This window comes from Gracilinanus agilis, chromosome 4 (assembly GCF_016433145.1).
Source record: "Gracilinanus agilis isolate LMUSP501 chromosome 4, AgileGrace, whole genome shotgun sequence".
Lineage (NCBI taxonomy): Eukaryota > Metazoa > Chordata > Mammalia > Didelphimorphia > Didelphidae > Gracilinanus > Gracilinanus agilis.
The window spans coordinates 29,503,706-29,525,852 of NC_058133.1; the positions used below are offsets into that span (position 1 = coordinate 29,503,706).

General features: G+C 46.8%; 1 protein-coding gene across 1 annotated transcript in view; it reads left to right on the forward strand.

Moving 5' to 3' along the window:
• Positions 1 to 22,147, forward strand: part of AGBL4 (AGBL carboxypeptidase 4) — a 918,272-nt gene that overhangs the window by 592,629 nt on the left and 303,496 nt on the right. Inside the window, exon 4 of the mRNA XM_044674812.1 lies at positions 19,251 to 19,467. Within this exon, the coding sequence (XP_044530747.1) occupies positions 19,251 to 19,467 (217 nt within the window). The remainder of the gene's footprint in view (positions 1 to 19,250; positions 19,468 to 22,147) is intronic.

The following is a 22,147-nucleotide window of genomic DNA, read 5'->3' on the forward strand; positions in this document are numbered from 1 at the left end:
GCCTTAGGACAAGGAGGGTCAGGGGAAGGGCCTAGAACAGGGTGTGTTAGGGGGAGGGGCCTAGAACAGGGAGGGTCAGGGGGAGGGGCCTAGAACAGGGAGGTCAGAGGGGGTGGGGCCTAGAACAGGGAGTGTCAGAGGGGGAGGGGCCTAGAACAGGGAGGTTCAGGGCTAGGAGGGGCCTAGAACAGGGAGGGTCAGAGGGGAGGGGCCTAGAACAGGGAGGTTCAGGGCTAGGAGGGGCCTAGAACAGGGAGGTTCAGGGGGTGGGGCCTCACAAAGGGAGCTCTCTCTAGAGCTGTTAGAGGTAGAGTTAGTCCAATTTGCCGCCATGTTGAGTGTTGAGGTTGTCAGAGACGATGCAGAGGATGTGAGTCTTGGTGGCTGCTGACCCGGTTGGCTCACGGTGTGGTCCTCTCCCAAGGCTCTTAGAGGGGGTTCTCGTCCCGGGATGCACACTGGATTCTCCAGGGTTTAAGCAGCTGCCCTGAAGCCCCCCACCATCAGGCAGTGGGGCAGGCAAGGGCAGCCCCGCACTGAGTACCCCCAACCTGGGCAGACTCTGGTCCGGCAGAGCGTGAGTGTCAGTCAGAGCAGCAGAGCTGGAGGAGGGGCTCCTGGCGGCGCGGCCCCTCTGGCCCTGCGTGGCCAGGTCGGCCACACGGCCGGAGACCCGCCCGCACTCCTCGTGGGGCTCTCTTCTCTTCCTGGGGCTCTCCGGGCCGATTCTCTTGTTGTCCCCTGGCTTGGGTGCCCTCCCCTCCGCCCCTCCACCTCACCCTGGCCTCAGAGTCCCGGGAGGATGAAAAGAAATGAGTCTAGGCCTGACTGTCATTCCTATTCCAAGGGCCCGGCTGGGGCAGAGGAGAAAGAAAAGAGAAACAGGCCTCCCAGCAAGGAGACCCCCTGCATGGATAAATGTATGCAGGGACTCCCTGTGAAACAAGTGTAGGCCCGAAGAGATGAGGGTGTGGGCAAGGCAGAAGGGAAGGCCTGGATAAAAGCCCAGAAGCGGGAAATGGCCCATCTAGACAGCCCTGTTTGCTGTGTTTCACTTGTTCTTCTACCTTAATCTTGCATTACTCATCTGTAGGATGGGTACAATCACCGTCTGCCCTCCTGCCCCAGCTATTGTAAGCAGTCTTCAGATCATGAATAAGAAAGTGCTTTGTAACCATAAAGGCTTGTGCAGAGATGACTTCTGAGGCCCAGGGCGGGCCGGAGGGAGGAGAGGATCTGGAGGGCCCTCTGAGGCAAGAACCTTCCTTAGGTGATCCGAAAGACTTTCAACTGTAGAGCTACAAGTGGATCCGGGCCTGGCAGGATCTTAGAGACCATGTAAGCAAATTCCCCTTTTCTGTGCCCTGGACAGCTTGGTCTGGTCAGTCTAGGGACTCTGGGCGCCTGTACCCAGAATTGTGCTGCCCCCCCCATCCTAAGAGGGTGGTGAAAAGGAAGAAGCCTGCCTTTCCATCAAGGTGCACAGAGCCTGAAATCTATCCCGGGGCAAGGCCCGGATCAAGGAGAACCCCCTCATCAGAGAGCCAAGGTGGGGTGCAGTGACCCAGGGAAGGTCTCTCTGGGAGCCAGATCTGACGCTGGGATCCCTTCCTTCCCCCAGGGCCATCCCCCACCTCCGTGGGCCCTGGGCGCTTCATCTCCATCTGCTGAGGGTGGAATGTGTGTGTCTGAGTGTGTCTGCATGTATGTCTGTGTGTGTGAGTGGGTGTGAACATGCCTGTGAGTATGTGCACATGTGAGTGTCTATGTGTGTGAGTGTCTGAGTCTGTGTGTGTGAATGTGAGTCTGCATGTGTGAGTGAGTGCATAAGCATGTGTGCCTGTACATCTGCGAGTGTCAGCATGTGTCTGTGTGTGTGTGTGTTTCTGAAGTGGTGTCTGTGTGTGTGTGTGTGTGTGTGTGTGTGTGTTTTTCTTCTATGGCTGCCTCCTTAATTAGCCCCTGACCCCGCTGCTGATGGGGCTTGTACCTCTTCTCCACTGCTTTTTGCCTTGGCTCCCGGGGGTGGCATTTAAGGCGAGACCCCATTTCGTCCCCTTGGATGCCCAGGCTGTGTGAGCAAGGAGCCTTCAGGCCGCTGCCCCTCGGCGTTCCCAGGGGCCTGTCCAGCGAGCCGTAGGAGGGCTGCCCGCTCACAGTCAGTGGCACCGAGTCATTAAAATGGATGCCACAACGCCCTCTGCCCAGAGAGGTCACACGGCGCTCCAGGGCTGGAGGGAAGTGCAAGGCACAAAATCAGAATAAATCCCTTGACCTTTCCTTGGGATGTGGTGGCCAGAGCAGCCTGGGAAAGAGGGGCTCTCCCTCTCCCTGGGCCTGAGGCTGCTCCAGGATCTTCTTCACCGGACAAGATGTGTGACTTTAGGAGGCCAGGGAAATTCCAGGTGAGGAAACTCCCCTTACTAGCACCGGTCAGCCCCTTTCCCTGAGCGTGACAGGCTTAGAGAGTTGTCTAGCGTGTGAGATGTTAGTGACTTGCCTGGGATCCCACAGCCGGTGTATTTGAGAGGTAGGACTTGAATCTGAGACAGGCTCTCTGTGTACTCGCTATGCCTTACCGTCTCTACTGTCTTCCAAATCCCACAGAAATTGGGTGTTTCTTGCCCAGGTCCCTGTTCTATGGTTCTTGTCCTTTGAGACTTAGCCAAACTGCTAACTCTAGAATGTTTTCCATGATGAAACCCCCAACCAGATGACATTTCTCTAGCACCTGGTTCATACCACTCTGTGCCTCCTTTAAATGTTCAGTAGAATTCACTTGTAAATCGATTTGGTCCTGAGGCTTTTTTCTTAGGAAGCTCATTTATGGTTTGTTCAATTTCTTTTTCTAAGATGAAGTTTTAAAAGTATTCTATTTCCTCTTCTGTTAATCTGGGCAGCTTACATTTTTATAAATATTCATCTATTTCATTTAGATTGTCAGTTTTATTGCATGTAATTGGGAAAAATAGCTCCAAATAATTGCTTTTATCTCATCTTCATTGATGGTGCATTCGCCCTTTTCATTTTTGATACTGGTAATTTGTTTTTCTTCTTTCCTTTTTTAAAAATCAAATTAACTACTGGTTTATCTATTTTATTGTTGTTTTTTTTTTTCATGCAACTAGCTCCTAGTTTTATTTATTTATTTCAATGGCTTTTTTACTTTAAATTTTATTAATCTCTTTTGATTTTCAGGATTTCTATTTTGGTGTTTAATTGGAGATTTAAAATTTGTTCTTTTTATAGTTTTTTTTTTAAAAAGTATGCCCAACTTACTGATTTTCTGTTCCTCTTATTTAAATTGATATAAGTATTTAGAGAGATAAAATTTCTAAGAACTTCTTTTTCTGCATCCCACAAATTTTGCCATGTTGTCTCATTGTTGTCATTATCTTTAATGAAATTATTGATTGCTTCTATGATTCATTCTTTGACTCACTCATTCTTTAGGATTAGATTGTTTAGTGTCCAATTAATTTTTAGTTTATGCTTCCATGGCTCTTTATTGAATATAATTTTTATCGTATTCTTGTTGGAAAAGGATGCATTTAATATTTTTTATTTTCTGCATTTTTTCATAAAGTTTTTATGCCTTAACACATGGTCAATTTTTGTGAAGGTACAGTGTATAGCTGAAGAAAAGGTATATACCTTTCTATGACAGTTCCATTTTCTCTAGAGGTCTAATATATCTAATTTCTAAAATTCTATTCACTGTACACATATATTTAGTACTAATATTATTTCATTGTCTTTGGTGTCTTTTAGAAAAATGTAGCTTTCCTAATTATTCCTTTTAATTAGGTCTCTTTTTGCTTTTGCTTTGCCTGAGTTCATAATTGCTACCCCTGCTTTTTTTACTTCAGCAGAAACATAATTGATTCTGTTTCAATCCCTTATTTTATGTCTGTATGTTTCAAGCATGTTCCTTGTAAACAACATATTGTTGTATTTTGGTTTCTAATCCATTCTACTATCTGCTTCCATTTTATAGGTGAGTTTGTCCCTTCCACATTCACAATTATGATAATTAGTTGTGTATATCTCTCCATTCTATTTTCTTGAGTTTCTTCTTTTCTCTCTCTTCTTTTAATCTGTTCCTCTTTAAAAGACTATTTTGCTTCTAAAACTCTCAGAATTAGAGAAATGCAACTCAAAACAACTCTGAGGTACCACCTCACACCTAGCAGATTGGCTAATATGACAGCAAAGGAAATTAATAAATATTGGAGAGGATGTGGCAAAATTGGGACACTAATGCAGTGCTGGTGGAGTTGTGAATTGATCCAGCCATTCTGGAAGGCAATTTGAACTATGCCCAAAGGGCACTAAAAGAATACCTGTCCTTTGACCCAGCCATACCACTGCTGGGTCTGTACTCCAAAGAGATCATAGGGAAAAATATATGTACAAAAATATTTATAGCCACGCTCTTCATGGTGGCAAAAAATTGGAAAATGAGGGGATGCCCTTCGATTGTGGAATGGCTGAACAAATTGTGGTATCTGTTGGTGATGGAATACTTTTGTGCTCAATGGAATAAAGAACTGGAGGAATTCCATGTGAACTGGAACAACCTCCAGGAATTGATGCAGAGTGAAAGGAGCAGAACTAGGAGAATATTATACACAGAGACAGATATACGGTGGCACAATTGAACATAATGCACTTCTCTACTAACAGCAATGCAATGATCCAGGAAAATGCAAAGGAACTTATGAGAAAGAATACTATCCACATCCAGAGAAAGACCTGTGGGAGCAGAAACACAGAAGAAAAATATTTCCTTGATCACATGATTTGATGGGGATATGATTGGGGTTGTAGACTCTAAACAATCACTCTAGTGCAAATATTAATAATATGGAAATAGGTCTTGATCAATGATACATGTAAAAACCCAGTGGAATTACTTGTTGGCTATGGGAGGGGGGAGGGAGGAGAGGAGAGAATGAATATAAATCATGTAACTATGGAAAAATATTCTAAATAAATAAATAAAATTTAAAAATAAGTCTGTTTTGCTTCTGACCATTGTCTCCTGTAATCTGATATTCCTTTTATTACTTCACCTACCTTTCTCTTATCCCCTTCACCTCCTATTTTCCTGTTGGGCAAGATAGATTTCTATACTCAACCAAGGATGAGTGTGTGTGTGTTTGTGTTTGTGTGTGTGTGTGTGTGTGTGTGTGTGTGTTCAACTCTATATCATATATAGTTCTTTCTTTTTTCTTTGAACCAATTCTGATGGGAGTTGAGATTAGATCATTTTCAGACCACAATGTGGATCATCACCCTAGTATTTTCCTTGTGAAATAATTTTCTCCATTCTTCTTTTCCCTTCTCTCTTCTCCCAGTGCATCCCTCTTTCTCCTTCAAATTTTTTTGAGATCATCCCAGCATGATCATCAACTCATACCCATGCCCTCTATGTATATAGATAGCTAACTACCCAAATAATGATAAATGCTAATGATAGAGTTCTTAGGAGTTGTATGTATCATCTTCTCATTTAAGAATGTAAATAAATTAACCTTATTAAGTCCCTTTACAATTTCTCTTTCATGTCTACTTTTTATGCTTCAATGAAGTCTTGTGTTTGAATGTCACATTTTCTATTCAGCTCTTGTCTTTCCATCAAGAATGCTTGAGAAACTTCTGTTTCATTAAATATCCATTTTCCCCATGAAGGATTGTACTCAGTTTTATTGGGAAGGTTATTCTTCATTGTAATCCTAGTTCCTTTGTTTTCTAGAATATGTATTACAAGCCCTCTGCTCCTTTAACATAGAAACTGCTAAAGCTTGTGTGCTCCTGACTGTGGCTCCACAATATGTGAATAGTTTCTTTCTGGGTGCTTGCAATATTTCCCCTTTAGACTGGGAATACTGGAATATGGCTATAATATTCCTGGGAGTTTTCATTTTGGGATCTCATTCTAGAACTGGTAGGCGGATTCTTTAATTTTCTTTTTTACCCTATGGTTCTAGGACATTGGAGTAATTTTCCTTTATAATTTTTACAATGTGATGTCTAAGTTGATCATAGTTTTCAGGTAATCCAGTAATTCTTACATTATCTCTTTTTGATCTAGCTTTAAGGTCAGTTGTTTTTCTGTTAGATATTTCGCATTTCCCTCCATTTTTTCATTCCTTTAACTTTGTTTTATTCTTTCTTGATGTCTCATAGAATCACTGACATTCATTTGCCTGATTCTGATTTTTAAAGAAGTCTTTTCTTCAGTGAGCTTTTGAACCTCTTTTTCCATTTGTTCAATTCTGCTTTTTAAGGAGTTCTTTCCTTCAGTGAATTTTTATTTTGGTTATTTTTACCTTAGGAATAATATAACATCCCCCGGCTTTACCAAATCTTGTTCCATCCCTCTTCCACTCTTTCCTTTCAGTTGTTCCTCACTCTCTCTTTTCCAATCACTTCTCACTCTCTCTCTAACCCCTCCTTCACTCTCTCCTTCCAGTCCCTCTTTCATTCTATTCTTCTATCTCTTCTTCACCTTCCCCTTTAAGTCCCTCCTCAGTCTCTCCTTTTATCCCTCCTTTCATTTTGTCCTTTCTCTTTTTCTCCTTTGTTGACAATGAGCTTACCTAGTTATATCCTAGGTGGAACTGGGAATAATCTATTCACTGCTACTGTTGCTGCTCAGTTCTTGAGGTCCCCACAGCTTGCTCTCAGCCTGTCTCTCATAGATTGTATGCCCCTTTAAAAAATGCCCAGGCTTCAAAGATGGCAATAGTCTCAAATAACTCTGAGTTGAGATAGGAATACTTGGCCTTCTGGACTGAAAATTCCAAGATGCCAATCAGTTCTCCCATTTATATCGCCTGAGAATATAAAGAATAAATACAAAATAAATACTTGTCACTTTTGGAAGGGGGGACACTGGGAGCTGGGGGATCAGGAGAGGCTTCCTAGAGAAGCTAGTATTCAAGCCTCATGTCGAAGGCTACCAAGAATGCCAAGAAGTGGATGTGAGGAGGGCACGTATGCCAGAGGGGTGGCAGAGTCAGCCCTGCACTTGAGGATGATCTTTTTGGCAGGTCTAGGTCCCTGATTCTAAAGTCAGTGCTCTCATTTGTGACTGTGATATGGAGGAAATTAAGTAGAACCAAGATAGGGAGGTAAGGCAGAACCCCTTGTATGCCACTGAAACTTTGGCAAGCAAGATGTGAGCATATCTTTGTGTAAGAAAGATTATAGTAGTCCCAGAGATGATTCTTTGGGGAGTGAAGAGAAAAGCAGTTTTGGGAATGGTAAGGAGTTCATCTTTCCTGAGAGCCCCAAAACAATGTGGTTGGAAAACCTGCCTAGACCTCCCTCCCCATCAGGACAAATAAGGATGAGCTTCAAACTCTTGGTAGTTATGGGTTTCCTGGTGCCATGGGATTGATAGCATTGTGAATCCTTAAGCACAACCTACAGAATCCCCAAGTGATGTGCTCCATGTTCTATTACAGGGGTTGTTTGTTTGTTATTTCTTCCAGAGTTTGGGACAGAATGGAGTTAATAAATGAATGAAATCATTGATTTAAGCTGCTTTGCTATTAACATTCTCCCAGCACTTGCATTTGGATGAAAATATTAATACGTCTCCAAGAGGTTTCCTTTGACATTCTAATGACTATATTAAACTTTCAGATATAGTAATGAAATTCTAATTGTTTTAGAGAAACAATTAAAACAAAAGATGATGAATAAGTCCTTGGAAAGAGCCAGAGGAGGCTGCTGGAGTAACCCAGGCAAGGAATTGGAGAAGAATTCCTCAGGGGAGGGGAAGCCCATAATGCTATGAAAACTGGGCCATAATTATAAACTAATCATCAAGTCTAACCTCTTAAACCTCTGTTTGAGGTTTGCAGTGAACAAAACTGGAGGCTATAGGTTATAATACAGAATGGAGTAATTCTAGGAGATGAACCTGATTAACTGAGAATGGTCCTGGCAATTGCACATTAATTTTTATATACAAATGACTTCTTCATAAAAAACCTCAGTGGCCTGGTTAGCAGATGACCCAGTGCCGAGAGGGATGACTTTGCTACTGAATGGCAAAATCAGGATCCCAAAAGATGCTTAGTGCCCAGAATATTGTGCTGAATCTAAGAATGAAATTGGAAATCTTATACTTGGGTTCCAAAAAAAACAACTTAACAGTCAAAAGTGTGGAAACCTTGGCTACACAGCCATCGTCAGTTAAAGATCTGAAGACTGTAATGGATCTCTCAAGCTCCATGTAAGTCACAGGCATTATGTGATGGCCAAGAAATATAATGGCATCTTGAGCTACATTAGGTGGCATCCAGGAATGGCGAGCTCATGGTTCTCCATCCTGGATTCCATGATTTGGAGAATACAGTGCACTCATTACCATTCAATTTAGCAAATAATTATTAGACAATTACTGTGTGTAGGGGCTTATCTATAATAAGAGCTATTGTTATTTTTAATAACAATAACAATAACACAATAGAATACTTAAAGAGTGCTTGAAGGGAGTAACACACTTTACAAATATTATCTTATTCTATCCTCAAACAATATTATATCTCCATTTTTTGACAGATGAGATAACTGATGCAGATAGAGGTTAAGTGACTTGTGCTTTAAATAACTAAGGAAGAATTTGAACCTAGATCTTCTTGATTCCAATTTCATCCCCCCTTCTTCTATATAGTTGTGCCTAAGGAATTTCTATTTTGTCTAAAAAGCAGTAGTTAGGAGTCACAGGAGATTTCTGAACAAGGGAGTGACATGGTCAGTTTTGTATTATAAAAAGTATTTTGTCAGCTTTCTGGAAGCCACATTGAAAAGCAGAGCCTCTTAAGGCAGAGAAGCCAGACAAGCGACTCTCACAACAGAGGTGGCGAGGGCCGGACTCTAGTGCTGGAGATGGAGGAAATGAGAATTGGTTAAGTTTATAGATATCTGTATGCATGCGGGATCACCCCTCCCTCGGCAGAATGGAAGCTCCTGGAGGGCACGACACACTTTCTCTTTCGTCCTGGCCTCTCTTCTGGCTGGAGGAGGAGGCAGTTAGTGAATCCTTATTGAACTGAAATAGCATCAGCTATCCTGATTTATCCTGATCCTGATTTGGGGACAAAGAACATAAAGCATCATTGCTCATTGGGGTCTTGGACACAGCCATGAAATTCATTCATCCTAGATTGGGTCAAGACCAAAATCTAGGACTTTTATGTTCTGTCCAAAGGCTGTTCCCTGAATGATGAAGATGTCTGTACTCACCCCTCCTCTCCTCAGTCAAGCTGTTGTGCTAAAGGTAGGGCAGGGCCCCACCTCCAACCCCTGCCAAAGCCCAAATCCCCATTGTTGGAGAGCATCCAGCTTCCCCAGAGGCCTGGAGAAGGTGCTAAAGGAGATTGTTTGGGGTGAAGTGCCTCTGTGGGAGGAGACTGACAGGTTGGTGCAGTGGTGCCAGGATGGCAGGGATCTTCCCCCACAGCCGGGCTTGGCAGGCCTCTCGAGACCCACGACTTTTCTAAGGCAGTGGCAGCGTTGTCAAAGAGAGTACAGCTTAGTCACCCAATCAGAGGCTTCTCCTTCCTCCGATGGGTGACACAGACTCTTAAAATGGAGCAGCGTCCTGTGTGGGATTGCGGTTTTCCCCCTAATTTCATTTCCCTTCCCTCGGTAAGTCAGGGTTGACAAGCAGAGATAGCAATTGTTCCTGAAATCATAGCCCTGGAGCTAGTTAGTCCAACTTCTCACTGCTCTCAGGGACCAGGCAAGCAGAACAAGTGTAAGCCTTCTTCTCCATGACACCCATCCTTCCAATGCTTAAGCATCGTGGCCTCCTGGAGGCTTCTCCTCTCTAGGCTGAAGCTCTCTCCTTGGTTTCTTCAGTGACTCTGAGAGAAGAGCTTCTACCTCATCTTGCCAGACAGGCCCCCTTGATGTAGCTTCTGTCATTGGATTATAAGCTCCTTGAGAACAGGGGCTGACTTTGGGCTTGTATTTGTCACCCCAGAATTTAGCTCCGTGCCTAGCACAGTAAATAATTAATAAATGCTCTGTCTATCTGCCTATCTACTTAGCTGTCTTCCCATCTACTTCTCGCTCTCTCTGTCTCTGTCTGTCTCTCTTTCTCTTTCTCTCTCCCCTGTCTCTTCCTTCCTCTCCCCCTCTCTCCCTGGCTTTACTTGGAGTACTTGCCAGCTTATCCTTCCTGAGCACTATTCTCGTAGAGGAGATCTGACTGGGGCAGATGGCAAAGTGACTTGCCTGCCCCACACTCACTCGGCCCAAACTCAGGTTAGCTTTCTTGGTGACTGCCGCACCACACTGCTGACCTCTATGAAGTTTGTGGTCCACTGAAACCTCCAGGTCTTTTTCATAGGGACATTGCCGTGCCTTTCCCCACATAATGCTTAAAGTTGATGTTTGGAATTGAAGAGTAAAAAAAAAAAAAAAAAAAAAAAAAACCTTTCAATGCACCATTATTAATTTTGACCATTTTCATCCAGGACACTATTTTAACTTGCTGAAACCTTTTGTGTGTCTTGCCTTTGTCATTCAGCCTGAATATCTCTCCCCGGTTTGTGTGATCACAGGCCACATTGTTATAGGCCTTAATTTAACAATTCAGTCCAAGCCTTTACTGGGCGCCTACTCTGTACTAGACAGGGCCCATGCGAGGTGCTAGGAACACAGACAGAAAGGACACCTTCCCTGCCCTCAGGGAGTTTACATTCTACCCGGGGACTACCACATGGGTGCGGAGAAGCTGAATGGGTATAACAAGTAGCCTGAGTCTGTCCAAAGCATAAACGTGAAGTGTGACTAGTAGGTAAATGGAGGCAGGAAGGGCACTCAGTGTCTGCAGAGCAGGAGAAGCCTCACGGGGGACGTGCTCCTCCACTGAACTGTTCAGATGGAAGTCGAGAAGGAGGGAAAGAAGGAAGGAGACGTTGATGGCTTAAACACGCCCTGTGCACAAAATACGGTGCTGAGGGCCGGACTCCAGCAGGAAGGCAAGGCAGTCCCTGTGCCCAAGGAGCTCCCGTTCTAATAGGAAGAGAAAGAGCATGTGTAGGTTTGAGCTGCAAGTCGGATGGAAAGATCCGGTAGCCTTGAGGGTGCAATGAGTGGGCTGGTTTACCAGAAGTTTAGAGGTTGAGATGACTCAGGAAAGTCATGCTGGAGACAGATAGTGAAAGGCAGAAGAGTTAATACTTGATCCTAGACAATAGGGAGCAACGGGAAATCCTTGTGCAGTGAGGTAACCTGATCAGACTTGTGGATGGATAAAGAGAGCAGAGCCCAGAGTTGTTTAGGCCAGTGAAGAAGCCATAGAAATAATCTAGGTAAGGAATGTCAGGATCTGATGGATGGTAGAGAAAAGAGAACAGGCGTGGGAGATATTGCGGAGGGAAAGTGAGCAGGACTTGGCACCTAGTTGTATGTAGGGATGGAGGGTTAGGTAGAAGTCAAGAAGGATTTGGAGGTTAGGAATCTGGCCCGTGACAAGGTGGTAGTGGAAGAAATAAAAGAAATAAAAGTTGGGGAAAGAGGTGAATTTAGGGGAAAGCACCAGTTCTTTCTGGGATGTGTTTGCATGACTTTGGGTGATCTAGGTGCGGATGCCCATTAAACAGTTGGGGATGTGGACCAGAGTTCAAGAGGGAGATTAGGCTAAATATCCAGATCTGGGAATTATTTGCTCAGAGATGATTGAAGCCATGGGAGCTGGTGAAATCACACGGGGAGAAAGAGAGAGCATAATAGGAAATGAGAAGAAGCGAGAGCTTTTGGGGGCACCCACACTTCAGGGGTAGGAGATAGAGGATGATTCAGCAAAGTCAAATGAGAAGGAGCAGTGAGTCAGAGAGGAAAGCCAGGATAGAACATCGTCATGAAAGCTGAGGAATGAGGCAGCTGTAGGAGGAGAAGGTGGCCCACGATGTCACGAGCTCTAGGGAGGTCACAGACAGCGAGGACTGCGAGAAGCTCACCAGATGTGGCAGTTACAAGATCATTGGTGATATCGTACAGGACACCATCCCATGAGAGATGGAGTCAGAAGGCAGGTCATGAGTAACTGAGAAGTGAGTAGCAAATAAGAAAATAAAGGCAATGAGTAAATAATTTTTCTCCCCTTCCCAGGAGAAAATGACATAGTGCAGCTGTCACCCTAATCCTTCAAGGGAGGTCAGTCATCTAGATGGTCTCTTCCCTATGCAATTAGTCAGTTATATGATCATAGGAGTAGAACTGGAACGGACCCTCTAGTCCAACGCCCTCATTTTTTTTTAAACCTTCACCTTCTATCTTAAAATCAATACTGTGTATTAGTTCCAAGGCAGAAGAGCAGGAAGGGCTGGGCAATGGGGACTAAGTGACTTGCCCAGGGTCCCACAGCTAGAAAGTGTCTGAGGCCAGATTGGAACCCAGGACCTCTGTCTCTAGGTCTGGCTCTCTAACCACTGAGCCAACTCATTTTTATAGGTGAGGAAACTGAAGTCCAGAGAGATTGACTAAAGTGTACAGAGTCACCCAAGGAGTAAATGGCAATGCTGAGGCTTGGACTCTTAAGTTGGGTACTTTTCCCACTATTCCATGCTCCTGCCAGTGAGTCAGTAAGCATTTATCAGGTTCCTGCTTCGTCCTCTGTTTTTTGGTCTTTTTGGCCAGATGCCATTGAGTGACCTCAGCTCTCCTCTAGGAGGCTCTGGGATGGCCTTGGACACAATCCGGAATAGCTGGAGGTCCTCATTGTTGAGCATCACCGAGAAAGCCTGCATGTGGCCCACTTTCCTGCACTGACGACCCTCCTAAGGACTCTTAAGGCGTCGATGAGAAGGGAGGCTTACAACTTACTAGCTGTTGGTGTTCTCCCAGAGCCCTGGGACCGCCGTGGCCTCCCCGGGTCTCCCATGGCGGCTTTCCCCACCTTGATTCCTCAGGATGCTGTTTCTGCTTCGGGCCACTGTCAGAGGAGAGTCCCCTCCATTCTCCTCCTCTAGGGAGTTCCTTCTGGACTGCCCTCAGGGTGACTTTGCTCAGCTGGATCTTTTTGGCTCTTTTTCTTTAGAATGTCTTCATCCTTCTCGGCTTTATGGGATGATCCTGCTAGTAACCATTCCGCATCCCTCTTCATCCTTCTTTATAACCTTTTAAAGACAAATTTACATTCTCACCGGTGGCCACCTTGGAAGCCGCCTCTCCCTGCTTGCCAGCAGTCAGCCGCTCTTTGCTGACTAACGTGCTTTTGGGGCTGCCTTCATAGCCTCATTGCAATTCGTTTATATTCCTTTAACTTCTAGAAGAAATGATGCGAGTCCTTGGCAATGTCCTTTCTGTTTTCCATTTCCTGGTTTCAGGAGCTTGTTTAAGTCCTTCGGGCTTGTTGTATGTCTTATTGTATATCTTTTTCTCATGATTACTATTATGTTATTATTGTCATTGCATTGCTGTTGTCGTGTTACCATTTCGTTTTCCCCCATTGTTATTGACTTTGTGTTTGTTATAAATCCCCCCAAGTTTCATTCCCACGTGTCCAGTCTTCGGCGATGGGCTTCTCTGTGGCTAGCAAGCGTGGCCCTTGGCAAACAGAATCCTGCTGGTCCTCCTCTCCGCCTTTCCGGCCCCAGCAGGCGGGGCAGCAGGCCTCATGCTCCGCCAGGCCCCCGCAGAAGATGGCGCTACATCCACAAGGGCACATTGAAGGTGGAGGCTGGAAATCCCGAGATAAAAGCGGAAACAATTCCTGCCCTTCGAGAGCCTACATACTGTCAGGGGAGATGCCACGTCAGCATCAACATGATAAACAGAGGCAGAATAAATATAAAATCACTAACAACATGCATACGGAGGGTCTTAACTTCTTGGAAATATTCCTCGTAGGAGGAATTCTTTGTTTTTAGCTCTTGGGATGGTCCAAATTTATTATCATCCCAACTACTTAATAGTTCTTGGGTCTGTTGTTCCATTTTTTGGAATCAAGTCTATGTTGCCAAACTGTTCAGAGAATCTCATTTCTAAGTGAAAACAAGAGTGATTTCTACAGTTAGGTTCCAGTTTTTAGATAAATGTGTGACAGTTTGGGAGGGAAGGCTTGCCCCTGGGCGGGTCAGAAAAGGCTTCATCTAGAAGACAGGCTTGGGACTCATGAATTTTGATAAAAGAGACGGGGTTTGAGGGAGTTGGTGAAGAGAGAGAGCCTGCCAGGCATGGGCGGACAGCCAGGACAGTCATAGAGTGCTGGGTGTGCAGGGCCGAGAGAAGGCTTGTTGGGCTAGAGCTGGGAGCAGGGAAAGGGAGACTGATGAGACCTTGGGCTGCACCAGGGAAGCCTTTGCGCAGGCCTCTGGCAGATGACGGGTCCGGATCTGGGCATCCCCGATTGAGAACAGCCTTGCCCATCAGAAGGGCAGCCAGGATGGGAGGACCTGGGCACGTCTAGCCCCGCAGGGCCATGGGCCAGCCTTCCCAGAGAGTTTGAAGGGCTTCATGGGAAGGCGGCTCAGGCTCTTTGGGCTGTCCTATTTGGCCCTGATGGACAGCGTGGTGAGCATGGGGTGGAAGTTACAGAAAGGCTCCATGAAGGGGGATTGGGGGGACTCTGCCTCCCAGTGAGAGATATCCAGAAGTGAAATGGGCTGCCTCACGAGGTGGCGAGGTCCCCAAGGCCTCCCAACAGAGGCTGAACAGGCTGCTCCCGAGGCTGTCAGCTCCCCAGAGACCTTCGGACGGAGGCCAGGCCACCCTCTTCCAAGATGGCCTTCCAGCTCTGGGACTTCTTCCCTTCCTGGCTCCGGAAGATGTGCGCAAGCTTCCCCATGCACTGCCATGACTGCTCCATTTTCCATCAGTTTTAGACCAAAGTCTGAGGAAAGCTCCAGAGGGCTTGTTGAAGACACACATTCTCCCTGTGCACACATGCAAGCTGAAGATGGCTGACATGGGAGATCAAGGTGATGGGGGGGTGCGGGGGGAGAGGGGGGGTACGGTAATTAAAATCACTTGATGGACTCAGCCAGGAACATGCCCTGAGCAGAATCTCACCACTGCTATCTCCTTTAGGCTGCAGCTTTGGGGTCATGGGGGAAAAGATGCATTTTCTTCTGAACAGAAAAAGTGTTCATTTGGATCTTTGTTCCAAATCTTTACAAGCTCTGGCCTTCCATGGGTGCAATGGATAGAGCCTTGGACTTCAAGTCAAGAAAATGTGGGTTCAAATTCAACCTCAAATGCTAGTGAGCTACATGACCCTGGGCAAAGCCCTTAGCCTCTCTTAGCCTCAGTTTCTTCATCTCCAAAATGGGTGTAACAACAGCACCTACCTCAGGGTTTTTGTAAGGAACAAATGAGATGATATTTGCAAACATTAAAGTGTTGTGTAAATGCAGCTATCATTCTTTTTCTTTATTTTTTTCTTTAATGGACATCCTTCTCTTTGTGGCTGATCTTAGTGGAAAGACTTTCTAGTTTAACCCCTCATAACCTGAGATTTTGGTTTTCAACAGATACTACTTATCATATCAAGGAAAGACCCATATATTTCCTTGTGCTTTAGTGCCCCCCCCAACAGAAATGGATGTGGCATTTTATCAGCTTTTTCTGCATCTTTCCATATAATGATATGATTTTTCTGGTTCTTATGAAAGTGATTTATGTTCATAGTTCCCAATATTGATGTTCCACACGCATTCTGTGTTCCCAGGTCCCCCTGGCCAACTAAGACTCACATGAGCATCTTCTCATGATGTCTCCAACAAGCTACCTCTGCTCCCTCTGCTTGCAGGCCTTGAGGAAGGGGAACCCCACGTAGCCCCTTCCCCTTTGGGACTGTTCAGCTTCTTAGGGAGATTTTCCTTCCACACCGCCTCAATTTACTTCTTTTGGCTTAGCGTAAGGGGCTGAGATGACAGTCTGCAGGTTTAATAAGTGAGCTGTCTATTCCTTTATCTGATGAGTCATTAATAAAAACACTGCCCAACACCTAGCCCCGAGGCACCCCACCAGAGCCCTCCCTTGAGCCATTCACTTTTCTCTGCTCCCTGAGATGTACAAAGGACTTTGGGGCTTTGCTCAGAGCAGTCTAGTGCTGTAGGAAGATTCTCTTCCTGTCTGAAGGGATAGGAGATCAGGACTCCCAGATGAGGAAAGCCCCTCCCTCAAAGCCAGTCAGCACCTTCTCCACAGTTTATAATCTCAGAGAGCTGCCTGGAGCACCAAGAGGTAACCATATTGTTAAGAGATTAACTTGTTGGCCTCAGACACTTCCCAGCTGTGTGGCCCTGGTCAAGTCACTTGACCCCCATTGCCTAGCCCTTATCACTCTTCATCCTTAGAACCAACACACAGTATTGATTCCAAGACAGAAGGTAAGGGTTTAAAATAAGAGAGAAAGAGAGACAGAGACAGAGACAGAGACAGAGAAGGAGGGAGAGAGAGGGAGGGAGGGAGAGAAAGAGAGACAGAGAGACAGAGAAGGAGGGAGGGGGAGAAAGAGAGACAGAGAAGGAGGGGGAGAGAGGGAGGGAGGGGGAGAGAGAGAGAGAGAGAGAGAGAGAGAGAGAGAGAGATCGAGAGAGATTGAGATTGATTTGCCCAGGATCACACAGACAACATGTCAAAGGCAAGATTTGAACCCAGGTCCTCCTGGCTCTGAGGTCACATCTCTACCCACTATGCAACACTACCTCTTGCCCTCTTTTCACAGATAAGAAAACAGAGACTTTGAGAGTTGAGTGACTTACTCATAGTCACACAAGTGGTAATTACCTGTGAGATGGTGTATAGTCAGGGAATCAAGTAAAGGGCAACAGCCTACCCAGAGGGAGCTTTAAACAAACTATGGCTCCTTGGAAGGGGAGAGTAGCTGCCACAATGTTGGGCCTGTGTGACCCGAAAGGGCAGCTCATGGGGGCAGGGGCACAGGGTTAGAGGAGAGGGCATCCACACCCTGGAAATATGAGACAGAAAGCCAGCTGGACACCAATGGGAGACCACTCTGTTACATCTAGGGCCAGGAAACGGCGGGTATCCTCCTCCCTGCCTAACAAGGAAGAAGGGATGAGGGCCAGAGATATAGGAAACTTAACCCTGAGGGAGGCTATGCTGTGCGATACTAGAAAGAGACTGGGAAAGGGAGAGCATCATGCCCTGTCTCTGGGATTATTAGCTTTGGCATATAACCAGTCAAACTTGTTTTGCCAGTTTACAGGTAAAACTTGAATCCACATCTCTTGACTCCAAGTCCAGTCATCTTCCTTTTTTTTTAATTCTTTTTTTTTTATTTAAAAAAAAATATTTTTCCATGATTCCATGATTCGTGTTCTTTCCTTCCCCTCCTCTCACCCCCCCTCCCGTAGCCAATAAGCAAGTCCACTGGCTTTTACATGTGTCATTGATCAAGACCTATTTCCATATTATTATTTGCAATCTGCATCCCCCGTCATATCCTCATTGAACCATGTGATCAAGCAAATGTTTTTCTTGTGCATTTCTCCACAGTTCTTTCTCTGGATGTGGATTTCTCATCAGTCCCTCAGAATTGTCCTGGGTCATTGCATTGCTGCTAGTAGAGAAGTCAGTTACATTTGATTGTGCTACAATGTATCCATCTCCGTGTATATGTTCTTCTGGTTCTGCTCCTTTCACTGCATCACTTCCTGGAGGGCTTTCCAGTTCACATGGAATTCCTCCAGTTCATTATCTTTGAGCACAGTAGTATTCCATCACCAGCAGATACCACAATTTGTTCAGCCATTCCCCAATTGAAGAGCATCCCCTCGTTTTCCAGTTTTTTGCCACCACAAAGAGTGTGGCTATAAATATTTTTGTACAAGTCTTTTTCCTTATGATCTCTTTGGGGTATAAGCCCAGCAGTGGTATGGCTGGATCAAAGAGTATTCAGTGATCTTTCAATGTCACCATATTGATTTTAAAACATTTACATGCCATCTGTGGTGTGCAGAGCCTGAGCTCAGCCAGGAGGAAGATTAAGATTAGTCAGGCCTGGTTCCTGCCCTCATGGGCCCACAGAGCTCAGCAGCTGGCATGGGTGGCAAAATGGATCCGCAATCCCGTGTGCCACTGGCATAGCTCCTCGTTGTTTCTGTGCGTAACCTCAGTGCTTACGAGAGCTCTTGGGCCCATTGCAGGAAGCCAGTAAAAGCACCTTAATTCCCTCCCTCCCTCACCATTTAGGAGGTAAGCTAAGAGTGTTCAGAGGAAGCTGGGACAAAGTTGAGGTCCTCCTCTGTTCTTCCTCTGCTGGCCTATAATCTCCGTAGGATCTTAATTCTAAATTCTGGGGTTGCCTCCAGGTCAAACATTCAATTTTCTCTGTTCTAAGATCCCCACTGGTCCTGCCATCAAGTGCTGGAGGATCCCTCCTAGCTCCGACATTCTCTGTCCTATGTCCTCAGGTCCTCCCAGCTCTGATATTTCATAATCAGTGTTCTAACGGTTCATATAGTTAGAATATGGGCGGTGGAGCCCAAATCTCTGCCTCAGATATAGCCTAGCTATGGGATGCTGGGCAAACTCTCAGCCTCAGTTTCCTCATCTGTGAAATGGTGAGATTTATAGCACTTGCCTCCCAGGGCTGCTGTGACTATCAAATGAGATTACTTATACCAAGTGCTTTGCCAGCCTTAAAGGCATCCCTCTGGGAGCTCCTTCTTGTAGTGGCTGCTGCCATGAAGCCCATTCCAGTTCTGACATGGTCCCTCTGGGATTTGTTCTGGGGTCCTGCTTTCCTGCCCCACATCGACGACACGGACATGTGGTACGAGGCTTGTGGATGGTCAGAGGCTTTTGAAGGACTTTGCAGAGTAGCCCACGGTGTGGGTGCACAAGGCACACTCGCCACTTGCCTTCCTGGTGCACAAGGCAAGCTGGGCGCTTCCTTAGAGCTAAGAATGGTCACAGAGGCAGTGTTGCGTGTGGAAGGGCTCCGGTCCAGCCTGCCTCGGCCACGCACGCTGGGTGTCTGGGGATCCTGTCCGCCTCTGACGTTCCCGGCTCTCTATTCTGAGGTCCTTTCGGGCTCTGGCCGTCCCTGTTCTGGCCCCAGCTCTGGCACTGCGTTTTCCCTTCCAGCTCCAGTATTCCACAGCCATTCTAGGCTCTCCCGGGACGGGCTCCGCCGCCATCTCCAGGTGCTCCCCGATCCGGTCTCCGAGGCCGAGCGTTCGCTCTCGTTTTCCTCACGGCTCGGCCCGAGCTGGACGTCCTCATATTTCTTGCTTTGTTCCTTCCAGGCAACGACTGCCGCCGAAAAACGTGTACTATTACCGCTGCCCAGACCATCGCAAGAACTATGTGATGTCCTTCGCGTTCTGCTTCGACCGCGAAGACGACATCTACCAGTTTGCCTACTGCTACCCCTACACGTACACGCGCTTCCAGCACTACCTGGACAGCCTGCAGAAACGGAGCCTGGACTTCTTCTTCCGGGAGCAGCTGGGCGTGAGCGTGGTGAGTGTCTGGGCGCTCCTCCGGGTCCTCCTCGTCGGGGAGGCAGCGAGCCCGAGGGCGGATGCTCCTTCCGGAGATTCCCTGAGAGGGGCCCGGGGGAGGCTTCTTCTGACCTGAGGACGGTGCTGCGGAGGGAGGCCTTGTCGCCTGGCCCGGGTCCCCCGTGTGGGGCCTGCGGCCTGCTCGGCACAGCCTGGGGCTCCGGGACACAGAACCCTCGGCCTCCGGCAGCACCAATCGTGTCCCACAAGGAGGGACGGCAGGGGCTCCAGCAGCGTCTTGTGGGCTCTGAGGGGTTCCTTTGGGTGGGCCTGTGGGGCGACACGGGACGTCTTCTCCGTCGTCTTGACCTGGGTCAAAGGGACTAAATACCCGCTTCCTTTGGGCTGGGAAATAAGGGATTACAGCAGAGCAGTGCAGGCGGATGCTGACCTGCAGAACATGCTTCTGTCTGTCTAATACACAGTGCGATCAAGGCCCCGGCCCTGGGCCTTTCCTTCTGGGACCTCTCAGCCCAGAAGGAGGCAGGGTTCAGAGCCGGGCCTCCCGATGTTCCTGGCCGGACGACTCGAGCCTGACTCTGTAGTGTTGTCCAGCCTGCAGCCCTGAGCACGAGGAGGTCCATCTCCCTAGACCAAGGATGGATCCTCACTCCAGAACAAGAAGGAGACTCAGGCGGGGCCTAGGAGAGCCCCTACAAGGACAGAGATCCGTGCACAGATCCCTGTGGTGCCAGCCCCCCTGCACCCAGAGATCCTGCCCAGCACTTCTGGCAGAGGGGGCCGTCTTGTCATCTCGCCCTTTCCAAGGAAGCTCGTCCAAAGCCTTGGCCCCGGCAGGCCCACTAAGGGGCTCTTGGCTTACCTTAGAGCCCAGATGGGGCTGCCTCAGAGACCCTCACATCTGCTCATTCATCCATGAATCATCTTCCCAACTCAGGGTGGGCCATAGCAGTCCCTACATCACAATTCTTTTTTTTTTTTACGAGAAAAATCAGAATCTTTATTAGAATAATTATATTATCAAATTATAACTCTAATAAACCTACTGATATTTGTGTCATGCTTTAAGGCTTGGGAACCTCTTGACCTACATCCCCTTCTTTGATTCTCATAACAGTTTAAACACATTTATTTTCCAGATATTTTCAGTGTCCTTGAAACTTCTGTTTCTTTGACCGACATATAACAATTCCCATATTAATGAACAGAATTTCTTAAATTCTTAATTCTAAATTCCATGGAATCCAGGCAATATTTGTAGTTTTTGTTTTTTTTAAACCCTCACCTTCCGCCTTGGAGTCAATACTAGGCATTGGCTCCAAGGCAGCAGAGTGGTAAAGGCTAAACGATGGGGGTTAAGTGACTTGTCCAGCTTCACCCAGCCAGGAAGTGTCTAAAGCCAGATTTGAATCCAAGACCTCCCATCCCCAGGCCTGGCTCTCAATCCACGGAGACACCCAGCTGCCCCCAATATTTGTAGTTTTACCTCTACAGAAGTCCCATACTAATGCCTTCACATAGCATGGAGGTCACCCTGGCTTCTAGAAGATTTTAAAAATTGCAATCACAGAAATTCTTGAAGACCAACCTCTAAATCAGAGGTTTTGTGATCAGCACTAACAGGCAGTTCTCATATCAACATCACAGATCACGAAGCATTGAAGTATGTTTTAGACTCAGGAAATGACCAATAGTTCATCCTTGGCTAACTAACTGCAGTCTCCTGAAACTTGCTTCTGTGCACACGTGGCATAGCAGAGCTCAGTGTCCCTTCCCTGAATTTTCTCGTGTGTCCATTAGGCAATTTAAAAGCAACTTTCTTTCAAAACTGATCACAATTCTTCCGTGGCTCCCCAGTGCAGATACCTCAGCCTGGCATTGAAGGCTCCCACGAGTCTGACTCCCACCTATCTTTCCCGCCTTGTTTTATGCTATTCTTCTTCACAAAATTGATGTTCCAGCCAAACTGCGTGTTTAGTCATCCCTTGCACTCAATCATCTGCCTCCTGTGTGCATGCTTTTTTGCTTCTACTCTCCAAGCCTGTGTATTTATTTGCCATCCTTCCATGCCTGGGTGCCCCGGAATCCTTCCCCAAGGCCCCTTCCAGTTGTGAGCTTCTGGGATTCCGTCCTCTGCAGGAGGACGGATCAGAGTAGGCGGGGATCAAGGCCTGTGGATGGTGAGGTGACCCGGAGCTGAGGGGGGCCAGGGTGAGCTCAGACACTGACCTTCCTGAGGCTTGGCCTCCCATTCCCGCCATCCTTCAATGCACTCTCTTTAGGGTTGAACAATTCTTACTTCCAAGGAGCCTGGCAAGGCTGTAATTAGTTAATCCCCCCTCTAATTTGGAGGCACAATAATTACAAGATGAGAGGGTGGTAAACAAGCAAACAGCCAGCTTGGGCTAGGGTGGGAAGGAGGCGGATATGTGGGGTCTGGAACTAGGCAGCTCCTCATTGCCAGCTGTGGCAAGGCAGAAACATTCCCAGCCAGAAACAGCTCCCACAGGCCCATTGGGTCCATCCTTCAGTCTGGATTCTGGGCTAGTGAGAGTCTGGCCACAGCCTTCCTTTTCAGCCGTGTTCTCCATTCCTCCCTTTCCTGCTCTCTCAGCCCAGCCGGATAGGATGGGAGCTGCCTCCCTCTTCTTGTCCTGGTATTGCCAGCCAACCTACAT